Genomic DNA, 12,500 nt, shown 5'->3' on the forward strand with positions numbered 1-12,500 from the left:
TTCCCCTCCCTCACCACCCCCTACCATCACCCCCCCCTCCACCCTTCCCTCTCCACCCCCTCCCCCCTACCAATCCTCCGCCCCCCCCCCCAATCCTTACAAATCCACAAATCCCTCCTTAAGGCGCTCCGAATCCTCATCCAAGGATTTGTAACTCAACGCCGCGCCCTCGATTTGAATTCCATCGGCCTCCTCCATTAGTTTGATTGCGCGTTCGAGTGAGTGAGCGAGTGAGTGGCGAAGAAGAAGAGGACGAGGAAGAGGAGGAAGAAGAGGACGAGGAGGAAAAGATGAAGGAGGAAGAGGGAGAGAAGGAGAAGAGAGAGCGGAGGAGAAAATGAAGAATAAGGCGAAGGCGAAGGCGGAGGCGAAGGCGGAGGCGGTTGGCCACGGCTTCGGCTTCGGGAACGGAAGCGGAACGCGATGAAGTCCGATGGTGGAGGGGGGGGGGGTAGATGAGTTCGACGGAGGCCGGGTATGAGTCCGAACGGGGTTGATCACGATCCCCGACTGACGTCGACTCTTATCCGACCGACGCCGACTCCGATCCCGATTAACGCCGCTTCCGATCCCGACCGACGCCGATCCCGACCGACGCCGATCCCGACCGACGCCGATCCCGACCGACGCCGATCCCGACCGACGCCGATCACGACCGTCGCCGACTCTTATCCGACCGACGCCGATCACGATACCGACCAACCACGCGTCCTTCCGATCCCGACCAACCACGCGTCCGACCCCGACCGACTCCGACCCCGACCGACGCCGACCCCGAACGACTCCGACCCCGACCGACGCCGATCACGACCGACGCCGATCCCGACCGACGCCGATCACGACCGTCGCCGACTCTTATCCGACCGACGCCGATCACGATACCGACCAACCACGCGTCCTTCCGATCCCGACCAACCACGCGTCCGACCCCGACCGACTCCGACCCCGACCGACGCCGACCCCGACCGACTCCGACCCCGACCGACGCCGACCCCGACCGACTCCGACCCCGACCGACGCCGACTCCGATACCGACCAACCGTAGCTTCCGACCCCGACCGACCAACCCCCAACCCCATCGACACCAGTGTACATCAATTATAAAACGTTATAAAAAATAATACAGTTCTTAAACCATGTCATACGATATCATAATACGTTATGTTATAAAACGCCATAAAAAGTTATAGAACAAGAGATGTTATTAAACGTCATTAAAAAAAAAAAAAAAAATGAAATTTTACAAAAATTAATGAAATATTACGAAAACGTCATGAAATATTACAAAAATTAATGAAAAATTACGAAACGTCAGGTAATAGGACTACATGACGTAACATATAAAAAAAAAATCTGTCATGAGAGAGATTGACGTATTTGGTATTAAAGATTTTGTTGTGTTCACCATTTCGACGCTGAAATATTATAACAAATGTTCGAAGTGACATATTTTAGTTCGTTGTCAAAAAAAAAAAAAAAAAAAAAAAAATCTAATTTCGATTTTTTTTTCTTTTTACATTGCTTCCCCTATTTTTTTTTTAATTTTTTTTTTTTTATTTTTGTTGTTGTTTTGTAAAAGTCTTTTTAGACGTTAATCTCGCTCTCACTGTTTGTGGAGTAATTTCTTATTAATGTGCTGTATTATAACAAATTATTAGTTATCTCAATATGATACTTATTAATATCAAATATATTTTCATCTATCTATTACTCTGTATATTTCGTTCTATAATTGTTTTTTAATGCTTATTCATGTCTTTATCATAATCTATCTAAACATCTATTGCGCTTTGGCATTAAGGTTATTTTATCATTTTTGTCATTCTTTATAAACATTCATATTAAAAAAAAAATTATCTTATATTTTTTTTCATTCTTTTTAAACATTCATATTTTCAAAAATTATTATATATATATATATTTTTTTTTCATTCTTTTTAAACATTCATATTTTTTTTAATTATTTTATAAATCTTTTCATTCTTTTTAAACATTCATATTTTAATAATTATTATTATTTTTTTTCATTCTTTTTAAACATTCATATATATATATATATATATATATATATATATATATATATATATATATATATATATATATATATATATATATATATATGATAGATAGACAGATAGATAGTTACGCAGATAGACAGATACATTACCCTCCCTCATTCTCTCTCTCTCTCTCCCTCTCTCTCTCCCTCTCCCTCCTCTCTCTCTCTCTCTCTCTCTGTCTCTCTCTCTCTCTCTCTCTCGCTCCCCTCCTCTCTCTCTCTCTCTCTCTCTCTCTCTCTCTCTCTCTCCTCTCCCCCCCTCTCTCTCTCTCTCTCCCTCCTCTTCCTCCCTCCTCTCTCTTTCTCCCTCTCTCCCTCCTCCCCCTTTCTCTCTCTCTCCTTCTCTCTCTCCCCTCCTCTCTCTCCCTCCCTCCCTCACATTACAGAAAAGAAAGGAAAAATTAATCGACAGACAGATAAACAGATAAGTAGATAGACAGTATATACCCTTTATGAACGCGTAGTTAATGTGGGAAAAAAAGTGGATTATGTAATATATATATTTTTTATCCTAATTTCTCTGTTGGTCCGTTTGAGAAGGGTGTGGTGTGAAATCGACTTATTAAAAAGAAAGAAAGAAAGAGAGAGAGAGAGAGAAAAGAAAGAGAGAGAGAAAACAACGTGCTTTCTTTTTCTTTGTCTCGTTTTCTGTCTGTCTGTTTCTCTCTCTCTCTACTCTCTCACCCTTCATCCATCCTTCTTACTCTCTCCCTCCCCTTCCCTCTCTCTCCCTCCCCTCTTCCCTCTCCCTCCTTCTCTCTCTCTCCCTCTATCCCCCTCCTCCTCTCTCTCTCTCACTCCCCACTTCCCTCTCCCTCTCTCTGTCTCCCACCCTCTTCCCTCTCTCCCTTCTCTCTCCTCACTCCCCCTCCCTCCTCCCTCTCTCTACCTCCCTCCCTCTTCCCACCTCCCTCCCTCCCCTCCCTTCCCCCTCCCTCCCTCTCTCCCTCCCCTCCCCCTCCCTCCCGCCCTCTCTCCTCCCTCCCCCTCTCCCTTTCTCTCTCTCACCTCCCCCTCTCCCTCCCTCCCTCCCGCCCTCTCTCCCCACAAACCCTCCACACAGCTCACACAAAGGAAGGTAGGCGGTTGGCAGCCCCTTATGCGAGTGAGAAGCAGACCAGGAAGAAAGGAGGAGAGGGAGAGGGAGAGGGAGAGGGAGAAGGAAGAGAAAAGACGAAGGGGGAAAAAAAGGGGGAAAGAGGATGAAAGAGGGGGAAGGAAGGAAGGAAGGAAGGAAGGAAGGAAGGTAAGAAAATGAGGATGAGGGGGGGAGGTTGGAAGGAAAATAAGGAGGGAGGAGAGTGAGAGGAGAGAGGAAGGTAGGGAAGAAGGAGGGAGGAGGAAAAGAGAGAAGTGGAGAGATGAGGGAGAGGAAGAAGAGAACGAGGAGGAGAAGGAGGAAGGAGAGGAGGAAGAGAGGAAAGGAGGATAGGAGGGAGAAAAGACGGAAAAGGAGGAGGAAGAGAGGAGGAGAAGGAAGACGGGGAAAGGAGGAGGAAAAAAATTAGGAGGAAAATAAAAATCCGTGTAGAAGGACAAGGGGAAAAAGATGAAGGAGGAAGAGGGAGAGAAGGAGAAGAGAGAGCGGAGGAGAAAATGAAGAATAAGAAAGAAGAAAGAATTATTGAGAGAAAAGGAAATGGAACAAAAACGAGAGAAACAACAAGCCGGAGAAAAAACAGAAGAAATAAAGGAAAAGAAAAAGAAGAAAGAAAAATAAACTAAAGGAAAGATGGTGTGTGGGAAAGGCGATGAAAGGAGAAAATGAGGAATGGCGAGGAGAAGAGAGGAGAGAGCAGAGGAAAAGAGAGGAAAAAGAGGAGAGGAGAGGAAAGGAAAGGAGAGAAAGGGAGGCGAGAGAAGAGAAGGAGAGAGGGAGGTGAGAAGAAAGGAGAGGAGAGGAGAGGAGAGGAGAGGAGGAGAGGGAGGAGAGAGGAGAGGAGAGGAGAGAGGGAAGGAGAGGAGGAGGAGGAAGGAGAGGGAGAGGAGAGAAGGAAGAGAGAGAGGAGAGGAGAGGAGGGGAGAGAAGAACCAGGGAAGAGAAAGTGAGAGGAAAGAAAAAGAAAGAAGACAAGAGGAGAGAAGAAGAGGAGAGAAGAGAAGAAAAGAAGAAGAGAAGAAGAGAAAGAGAACATTTAAAAAGAAAGGAACATAGAAATGGCAACATGTGGACGAAGCAGAGAGAGAAAAAAAACTATAACAATCTCTATCCAAGCGAAGTTGCCAATTAGAGATTAATAATGATCATCTGAATTCGACGTTCAGAATAACAGCGGCTTATTGCTTATGATTATTATCACCATCCACTTAATTATCCAATAATTATCATGCTTCCCCTGTCAGTCAACGAATAGTCATCAAAACAAAGTAATTTATTTATCAGCCTTTCATCTATCATTGACCTCAAAAAGCAAACAAAAAACAAAAAAATAATATAATAATAATAATAAAAAATAAAATGAAAAATATAATAATAATAATAATAATAATAATAATAATAATAATAATAATAATAATAATAATAATAATAATGATAATAATAATAAAGAAATAAAGAAGAGAAAAAATCAGGTATTTAAAAAAGGCAGTTTAGAGAGGGAAAGAGAGAGAGAGAGAGAGAGAGAGAGGGAGAGAGAGAGAGAGAGAGAGAGAGAGAGAGAGAGAGAGAGAGAGAGAGAGAGAGAGAGAGAGAGAGAGAGAGAGAGGGAGAAAGAAAGAAGAAAGAGAGGAAGAAGAGAGAAGAGAAAGAAGAGGAAAGAAAGAGGAGAGAGAGAGAGAGAGAGAGAGAGAGAGAGAGAGAGAGAGAGAGAGAGAGAGAGAGAGAGAGAGAGAGAGAGAGAGAGAGAGAGAGAGAGAGAGAGAGAGAGAGAGAGAGAGAGAGAGAGAGAGAGAGAGAGAGAGAGAGAGAGAGAGAGAGAGAGAGAGAGAGAAAGAGAGAGAGAGAGAGAGAGAGAGAGAGAGAGAAGAGAGAGAGAGAGAGAGAGAGAGAGAGAGAGAGACAGAGAGAGAAAGAGAGAGAAAGAGAGAGAGAGAGAGAGAGAGAGAGAGAGAGAGAGAGAGAGAGAGAGAGAGAGAGAGAGAGAGAGAGAGAGAGAGAAAGAGAGAGAGAGAGAGAGAAGAGAAAGAGAGAGAGAGAGAGAGAGAGAGAGAGAGAGAGAGAGAGAGACAGAGAGAGAGAGAGAGAGAGAGAGAGAGAGAGAGAGATAGACAGACAGACAGAGAGAGAGAGAGACAGACAGACAGACAGAGAGAGAGAGGAGAGGGAGAGAGAGAGAACGAGAGAGAATTTACATCTACTCTACACCAACTACACATCTAACTCTACACCTCCTCTACACCTCCTCTCCACCTACTCACCAGGGCCGCGTCCGTCGTAAGTAAAGTCCTCAATGTAGAGTTTATCCTCGTCGACTGCCCAGACGGTGCCAGAGACGTTGTGCTGGAGAGTCCGGAGAGTGCCTATGAGTGCCCCCCGTTGTCGGTCCCTCGCCTGCTGTTTGAACCCATCTGTGGAGGAGGGGGAGGGGGTTAGAGGGGGGTGTTGGTGGCGGGGTGGGTGGTTGGGAGGTTGGGGGGGTAAGTGGGATGGTGGTTGTGGGATGGTGGGTGGGGTGGTTGTGGTATGGTGGTTGTGGTTGTAGTGGTTGGGGTATGGTGGTTGTGGGATGGTGGTTGTGGGATGGTGGTTGTGGTTGTAGTGGTTGTGGTGACTTTGGTAGTTGTAGTGGCAGTGGTCGTAGTGACTTTGGTGGTTGTGGTGGTTGTAGTGGCAGTGGTTGTGGTGGTTGTAGTGGCAGTGGTTGTGGTGACTTTAGAGGTTGTGGTGACTTTAGTGGTTGTGGTTGTGGTGACTTTAGTGGTTGTGGTTGTGGTGACTTTAGTGGTTGTGGTTGTGGTGGTGACAGTTATGATGGCTGTTTTGATTACAATAACTGTGGTGCTGGTGACACTATTACTACTACTACTCATGATAATTATAATAGTAATGATAACATTGATAATAATGTTAATAATAATAATGATAATAACAAAAACAAAAACAATATTAATAACAATAATAATAACCATCAAAAATTAATAGCAATAATTCTAATAATGATAATGATGATAATGATTAAATAATAATGATGATGATAACAATAACAATAATGATAACAATTATTTTGCAAGGAAAGAATGTTATATACTTTCTTTTTTATAATTTGCCCTACCAACAAAATACGTAAATTGATAAATATATAGACAAACAAGCAATTAGATAGATATATAAATAGATGAAAGAATAAAGAAACATGAATCATTAATGAAATAAAAAAATAGTTATATGAATTACGTGCCTAATTTTTTTCCTTCATTACCGTCACCCACCTTTTCATGTACAAACAAATGAGCAAAAATAACCTTTTCATATATTCTACCCTCGCCATTCTCCATCTTACAAAGAAATACAGACAGGAACGAACAACAACAACAACAAAAAATAAATATTCATATCTATATTCTTATTATTGCTTCTCGCCCTCCTACGAATGAGGGGATACGCGCCTAATGGTATTTTTAGACTACCTGGTTACCCCTCCAATGACACAAACCCTTTCGACCCTAAACAACTACAAACAAATACGACCCCCGCGCCTCTAACAACTACAAACAAATACGACCCCCGCGCCTCTAACAACTACAAACAAATACGACCCCCGCGCCTCTAACAACTACAAACAAATACGACCCCCGCGCCTCTAACAACTACAAACAAATACGACCCCCGCGCCTCTAACAACTACAAACAAAAACGACCCCCGCGCCTCTAACAACTACAACAAAATACGACCCCCATATCTAACAACTACAAACAAAATACGACCCCCCGCGCCTCTAACAACTACAAACAAATACGACCCCCGCGCCCCTAACAACTACAAACAAATACGACCCCCGCGCCTCTAACAACTACAAACAAATACGACCCCCGCGCCTCTAACAACTACAAACAAATACGACCCCCGCGCCTCTAACAACTACAAACAAATACGACCACCGCGCCCCTAACAACTACAAACAAATACGACCCCCGCGCTAACAACTACAAACACAAATACGACCCCCGCGCCCCTAACTACAAGCAATACGACCCCCAAGCGCCTCTAACAACTACAAACAACATACGACCCCCGCGCCTCTAACAACTACAAACAAATACGACCCCTCGCGCCCTCTAACAACTACAAACAACATACGACCCCCGCGCCTCTAACAACTACAAACAAATACGACCCCCGCGCCCCTAACAACTACAAACAAATACGACCCCCGCGCCCCTAACAACTTCCAAACAATGACCCCCGCGCCCCTAACAACTACAAACAAATACGACCCCTCGCGCCTCTAACAACTACAAACAAATACGACCCCCTGCGCCCCTAACAACTACAAACAAATGCGACCCCCGCGCCCCTAACAACTACAAACAAATACGACCCCCGCGCCTCTAACAACTAAATAAATACGAACCCCGCCCTAACGCTACAAACAAATACGACCCCCACTTCTAACAACTACAAACAAATACGACCCCCGCGCCTCTAACAATCTACAAACAAATACGACCCCCCGCGCCTTCTAACAACTACAAACACAAATACGACCCCCGCGCCCCTAACAACTACAAACAAATACGACCCCCGCGCCTCCTAACAACTACAAACAAATACGACCCCCGCGCCCCTAACAACTACAAACAAATACAGACCCCTGCGCCCCTAACAACTACAAACAAATACGACCCCTGCGCCCCTAACAACTACAAACAAATACGACCCCTCATGCGCCCTAACAACTACAAACAATACGACCCCCTGCGCCCCTAACAACTACAAACAAATACGACCCTCTGCGCCCCCAAACAACTACAAACAAATACGACCCTCTCCGCGCCTCTAACAACTACAAACAAATACGACCCCCACGCGCCCCTTAACAACTACAAACAAATACGACCCCCGCGCCTCTAACAACTACAAACATAAATACGACCCCCTGCGCCTCTAACAACTACAAACAAATACGACCCCCCGCGCCTCTAAACAACTACAAACAAATACGACCCCCGCGCCCCCTAACAATCTTACAAACAAATACGACCCCCTGCGCCCCTAACAACTACAAACAAATACGACCCCTGCGCCTCTAACAACTACAAACAAATACGACCCCCGCGCCCCTAACAACTACAAACAAATACGACCCCCGCGCCTCTAACAACTACAAACAAATACGACCCCTGCGCCTCTAACAACTACAAACAAATACGACCCCCAGCGCCCCTAACAACTACAAACAAATACGACCCCCGCGCCCCTAACAACTACAAACAAATACGACCCCCCGCGCCCTTAACAACTACAAACAAATACGACCCCCGCGCCCTTAACAACTACAAACAAATACGACCCCCTCGCCCTTAACAACTACAAACAAATACGACCCCCGCGCCCTTAACAACTACAAACAAATACGACCCCCGCGCCACTAACAACTACAAACAAATACGACCCCCTCGCCCTTAACAACTACAAACAAATACGACCCCGCGCCTCTAACAACTACAAATAAAATGCGACCCCCTCGCCCTTAACAACTACAAGCAAATACGACCCCCGCGCCCTTAACAACTACAAACAAATACACCCCCCGCGCCTCTAACAACTACAAACAAATACGACCCCCGCGCCTCTAACAACTACAAACAAATACGACCCCCGCGCCCTTAACAGCAAACAATGCCATTCCTCTTCGCCCTTAACAACTACAAACAAATACGACCCCCGCGCCCTTAACAACTTCTAAAACAAATACGACCCCCGCGCCACTAACAACTACAAACAAATACGACCCCTCGCCCTTAACAACTACAAACAAATACGACCCCCTCTCGCCCTTAACAACTACAAAACAAATGCAGCCCCCGCGCCTCTAACAACTACAAACAAATACGACCCCCGCGCCTCTAACAACTACAAACAAATACGACCCCCGCGCCCTTAACAACTACAAACAAATACGACCCCCGCGCCCTTAACAACTACAAACAAATACGACCCCCTCCGCCCTTAACAACTACAAACAAATACGACCCCCGCACCCTAACCTTCAACAAATACGACCCCCGCGCCTCTAGCAACAACTACAACAAACAAATACGACCCCCTCGCCCATAACAACTACAAACAAATACGACCCCCGCGCCCTTAACAACCACAAACAAACGACCCCCGCGCCCTTAACAACTACAAACAAATACGACCCCCGCGCCCTTAACAACTACAAACAAATACGACCCCTCGCCCTTAACAACTACAAACAAATACGACCCTCGCCCTTAACAACTACAAACAAATACGACCCCCGCACCCCTAACAACTACAAACAAATACGACCCCGCGCCTCTAACAACTACAAACAAATACGACCCCTCGCCCTTAACAACTACAAACAAATACGACCCCCGCGCCCTTAACAACTACAAACAAATACGACCCCCGCGCCTCTAACAACTACAAACCAAATACGACCCCCGCGCCTCTAACAACATTAAATACGACCCCCGCGCCCTTAACAACTACAAACAAATACGACCCCCTCGCCGCCAACAACTACAAACAAATACATTTACGCGCCCTTAACAACTACAAACAAATACGACACCCCGCGCCACTAACAACTACAAAACCAATGCGACCCCCTCGCCCTTAACAACTACAAACAAATACGACCCCCTCGCCCTTAACAACTACAAACAAATACGACCCCGCGCCTCTAACAACTACAAGCAAATACGACCCCCGCGCCCTTAACAACTACAAACAAATACGACCCCCGCGCCCTTAACAACTACAAACAAATACGACCCCCGCGCCCATAACAACTACAAACAGCCGACCCGCGCCCTTAACAACTACAAACAAATACGACCCCCGCGCGCCCTTAACAACTACAAACAAATACGACCCCCTCGCCCTTAACAACTACAAACAAATACGACCCCCGCGCCCTCTAACAACTACAAACAAATACGACCCCCGCGCCTCTAACAACTTCTACAAACAAATACGACCCCCACGCGCCTCCTAACAACTACAAACAAATGACCCCCGCGCATGCCGCTACAAACAAACCCACGACCCCCGCGCCTCCTAACAACTACAAACAAATACGACCCCCAACCCCACTCTAACAACTTCTAAAAACAAATGAAACCCCCTCGCCCTTAACAACTACAAACAAATACGACCCCCGCGCCTCTAACAACTTCCTAAGGCAAATACGACCCCACCCTGCAACTACAAACAAATACGACCCCCTGCGCCTCTAACAACTTCAAACAAATACGATCCCGCGCCTCTAACAACTACAAACAAATACGACCCCTCGCGCCTCTAACAACTACAAACAAATACGACCCCCGCGCCTCTAACAACTTACAAACAAATACGACACCCCTGCGCCTCTAACAACTACAAACAAATACGACCCCGCACCCCTAACAACTACAAACAAATACATTACCCGCCCCAAACAACTACAAACAAACTGACCCCCTGCTGCCTCTAACAACTACAAACAAATACGACCCCAGCGCCCCTAACAACTACAAACAAATACGACCCCCGCGCCCCAAACAACTTCTAAAACAAATACGACCCCCGCGCCTCTAACAACCAAACAAATACAGCCCCGCGCCTCTAACAACTACAAACAAATACGACCCCCGCGCCTCTAACAACTACAAACAAATACGACCCCCGCGCCTCTAACAACTACAAACAAATACGACCCCCGCGCCCCTAACAACTACAAACAAATACGACCCCCGCGCCTCTAACAACTACAAACAAATACGACCCCCACGCCTCCTAACAATCTACAAAACAACATTACGACCCCCGCGCCTCTTAACAACTACAAACAAATACGACCCCCGCTCTAACAACTAAACAAATACGACCCCCTCGCCCATAACAACTTTAAACAAATACGACCCCCGCGCCTCTAACAACTACAAATAATCCAAGCCCCCGCGCCTCTAACAACTACAAACAAATGACCCCTCGCCTCTAACAACTACAAACAAATACGACCCCCGCGCCCCTAACAACTACAAACAAATACGACCCCCGCGCCTCTAACAACTACAAACCTGACCCCGACCCTCCTGGCGCCTCTAACAACTTTCAAACAAATACAGCGACCCCCGCGCCTCTAACAACTACAAACAAATACGACCCCTGCGCTCTCTAACAACTACAAAACCAAAATACGACCCCCGCGCCTCTTCAACAACTACAAACAAATACGACCCCCGCGCCCTCTAACAACTACAAACAAATACGACCCCCTGCGCCTTCAACAATCTACAAACAAATACGACCCCCGCGCCTCTAACAACTACAAACAAATACGACCCCCGCGCCTCTAACAACTACAGTAAACAAATACGACCCCCGCGCCTCTAACAACTACAAACAAATACGACCCCCTCCTTCCCTTTCCGCAACTACAAACAAATACGACCCCCGCGCCTCTAACAAACTACAAACAAATGACCCCCCGCGCCTCTAACAACTCACAAACAAATACGACCCTCGCGCCTCTAACAACTACAAACAAATACGACCCCCGCGCCCTCTAACAACTACAAACAAATACGACCCCTGCGCCCTCTAACAACTACAAACAAATACGACCCCGCGCCCTCTAACAACTACAAACAAATACGACCCCCGCGCCTCTAACAACTACAAACAAATACGACCCCCGCGCCTCTAACAACTACAAACAAATACGACCCCCGCGCCTCTAACAACTACCAACAAATACAACCCCCGCGCCCCTAACAACTACAAACAAGAAATACGACCCCCGCGCCTCTAACAACTACAAACAAATACGACCCCACGCCTCTAACAACTACAGTAAAATACGACCCCCGCGCCTCTAACAACTACAAACAAATACGACCCCCGCGCCTCTAACAACTACAAACAAATACGACCCCCGCGCCTCTAACAACTACAAACAAATACGACCCCCGCGCCTCTAACAACTACAAACAAATACGACCCCCGCGCCTCTAACAACTACAAACAAATACGACCCCCGCGCCCCTAACAACTACAAACAAATACACACATCACTCCCTCCTCTCGACAAAGACACGAATTCCCTCCGACCTCCTTATTCCCCTCCACACAGATGCAAACAAACACACGCAACAAATACACTCCCACTCTCCGACAAAAGCACAAACACCTTTCTCAGACTTTACCCTCTCAACAAGGAGAAAAAATACAGTCCCTTCCACCTTTTCCATCTTAACAACCGTCAAAAATGAAAAGAAAAAGAATGAAAAAAAAACAAAAAACAAAAGGTTTTCCACTCATAC

The 12,500-nt window shown here is 46.1% G+C and overlaps 2 protein-coding genes across 2 annotated transcripts; one reads left to right on the plus strand and one right to left on the minus strand.

The window, feature by feature from the left end:
* Positions 1–477: 477 nt before the first annotated feature.
* LOC138859981 (uncharacterized) lies at positions 478–1,104 on the plus strand. The gene has a single exon (XM_070116593.1). The coding sequence runs from the start codon at positions 478–480 to the stop codon at positions 1,102–1,104; it is 627 nt and encodes a 208-aa protein (XP_069972694.1).
* A 4,483-nt stretch (positions 1,105–5,587) lies between these two features.
* LOC138859983 (salivary glue protein Sgs-3-like) lies at positions 5,588–6,028 on the minus strand. Its single transcript, XM_070116606.1, has one exon. The coding sequence runs from the start codon at positions 6,026–6,028 to the stop codon at positions 5,588–5,590; it is 441 nt and encodes a 146-aa protein (XP_069972707.1).
* Positions 6,029–12,500: the final 6,472 nt, after the last annotated feature.

The sequence above is a fragment of the Penaeus vannamei genome, chromosome 3, assembly GCF_042767895.1.
Source record: "Penaeus vannamei isolate JL-2024 chromosome 3, ASM4276789v1, whole genome shotgun sequence".
Classification (NCBI taxonomy): domain Eukaryota; kingdom Metazoa; phylum Arthropoda; class Malacostraca; order Decapoda; family Penaeidae; genus Penaeus; species Penaeus vannamei.

Coding starts and splice junctions, on each gene's coding strand:
- LOC138859981 (XM_070116593.1), top strand. CDS start 478: ATGAGTCCGAACGGGGTTGATCACGATCCCCGACTGACGTCGACTCTT.
- LOC138859983 (XM_070116606.1), bottom strand. CDS start 6,028: ATGAGTAGTAGTAGTAATAGTGTCACCAGCACCACAGTTATTGTAATC.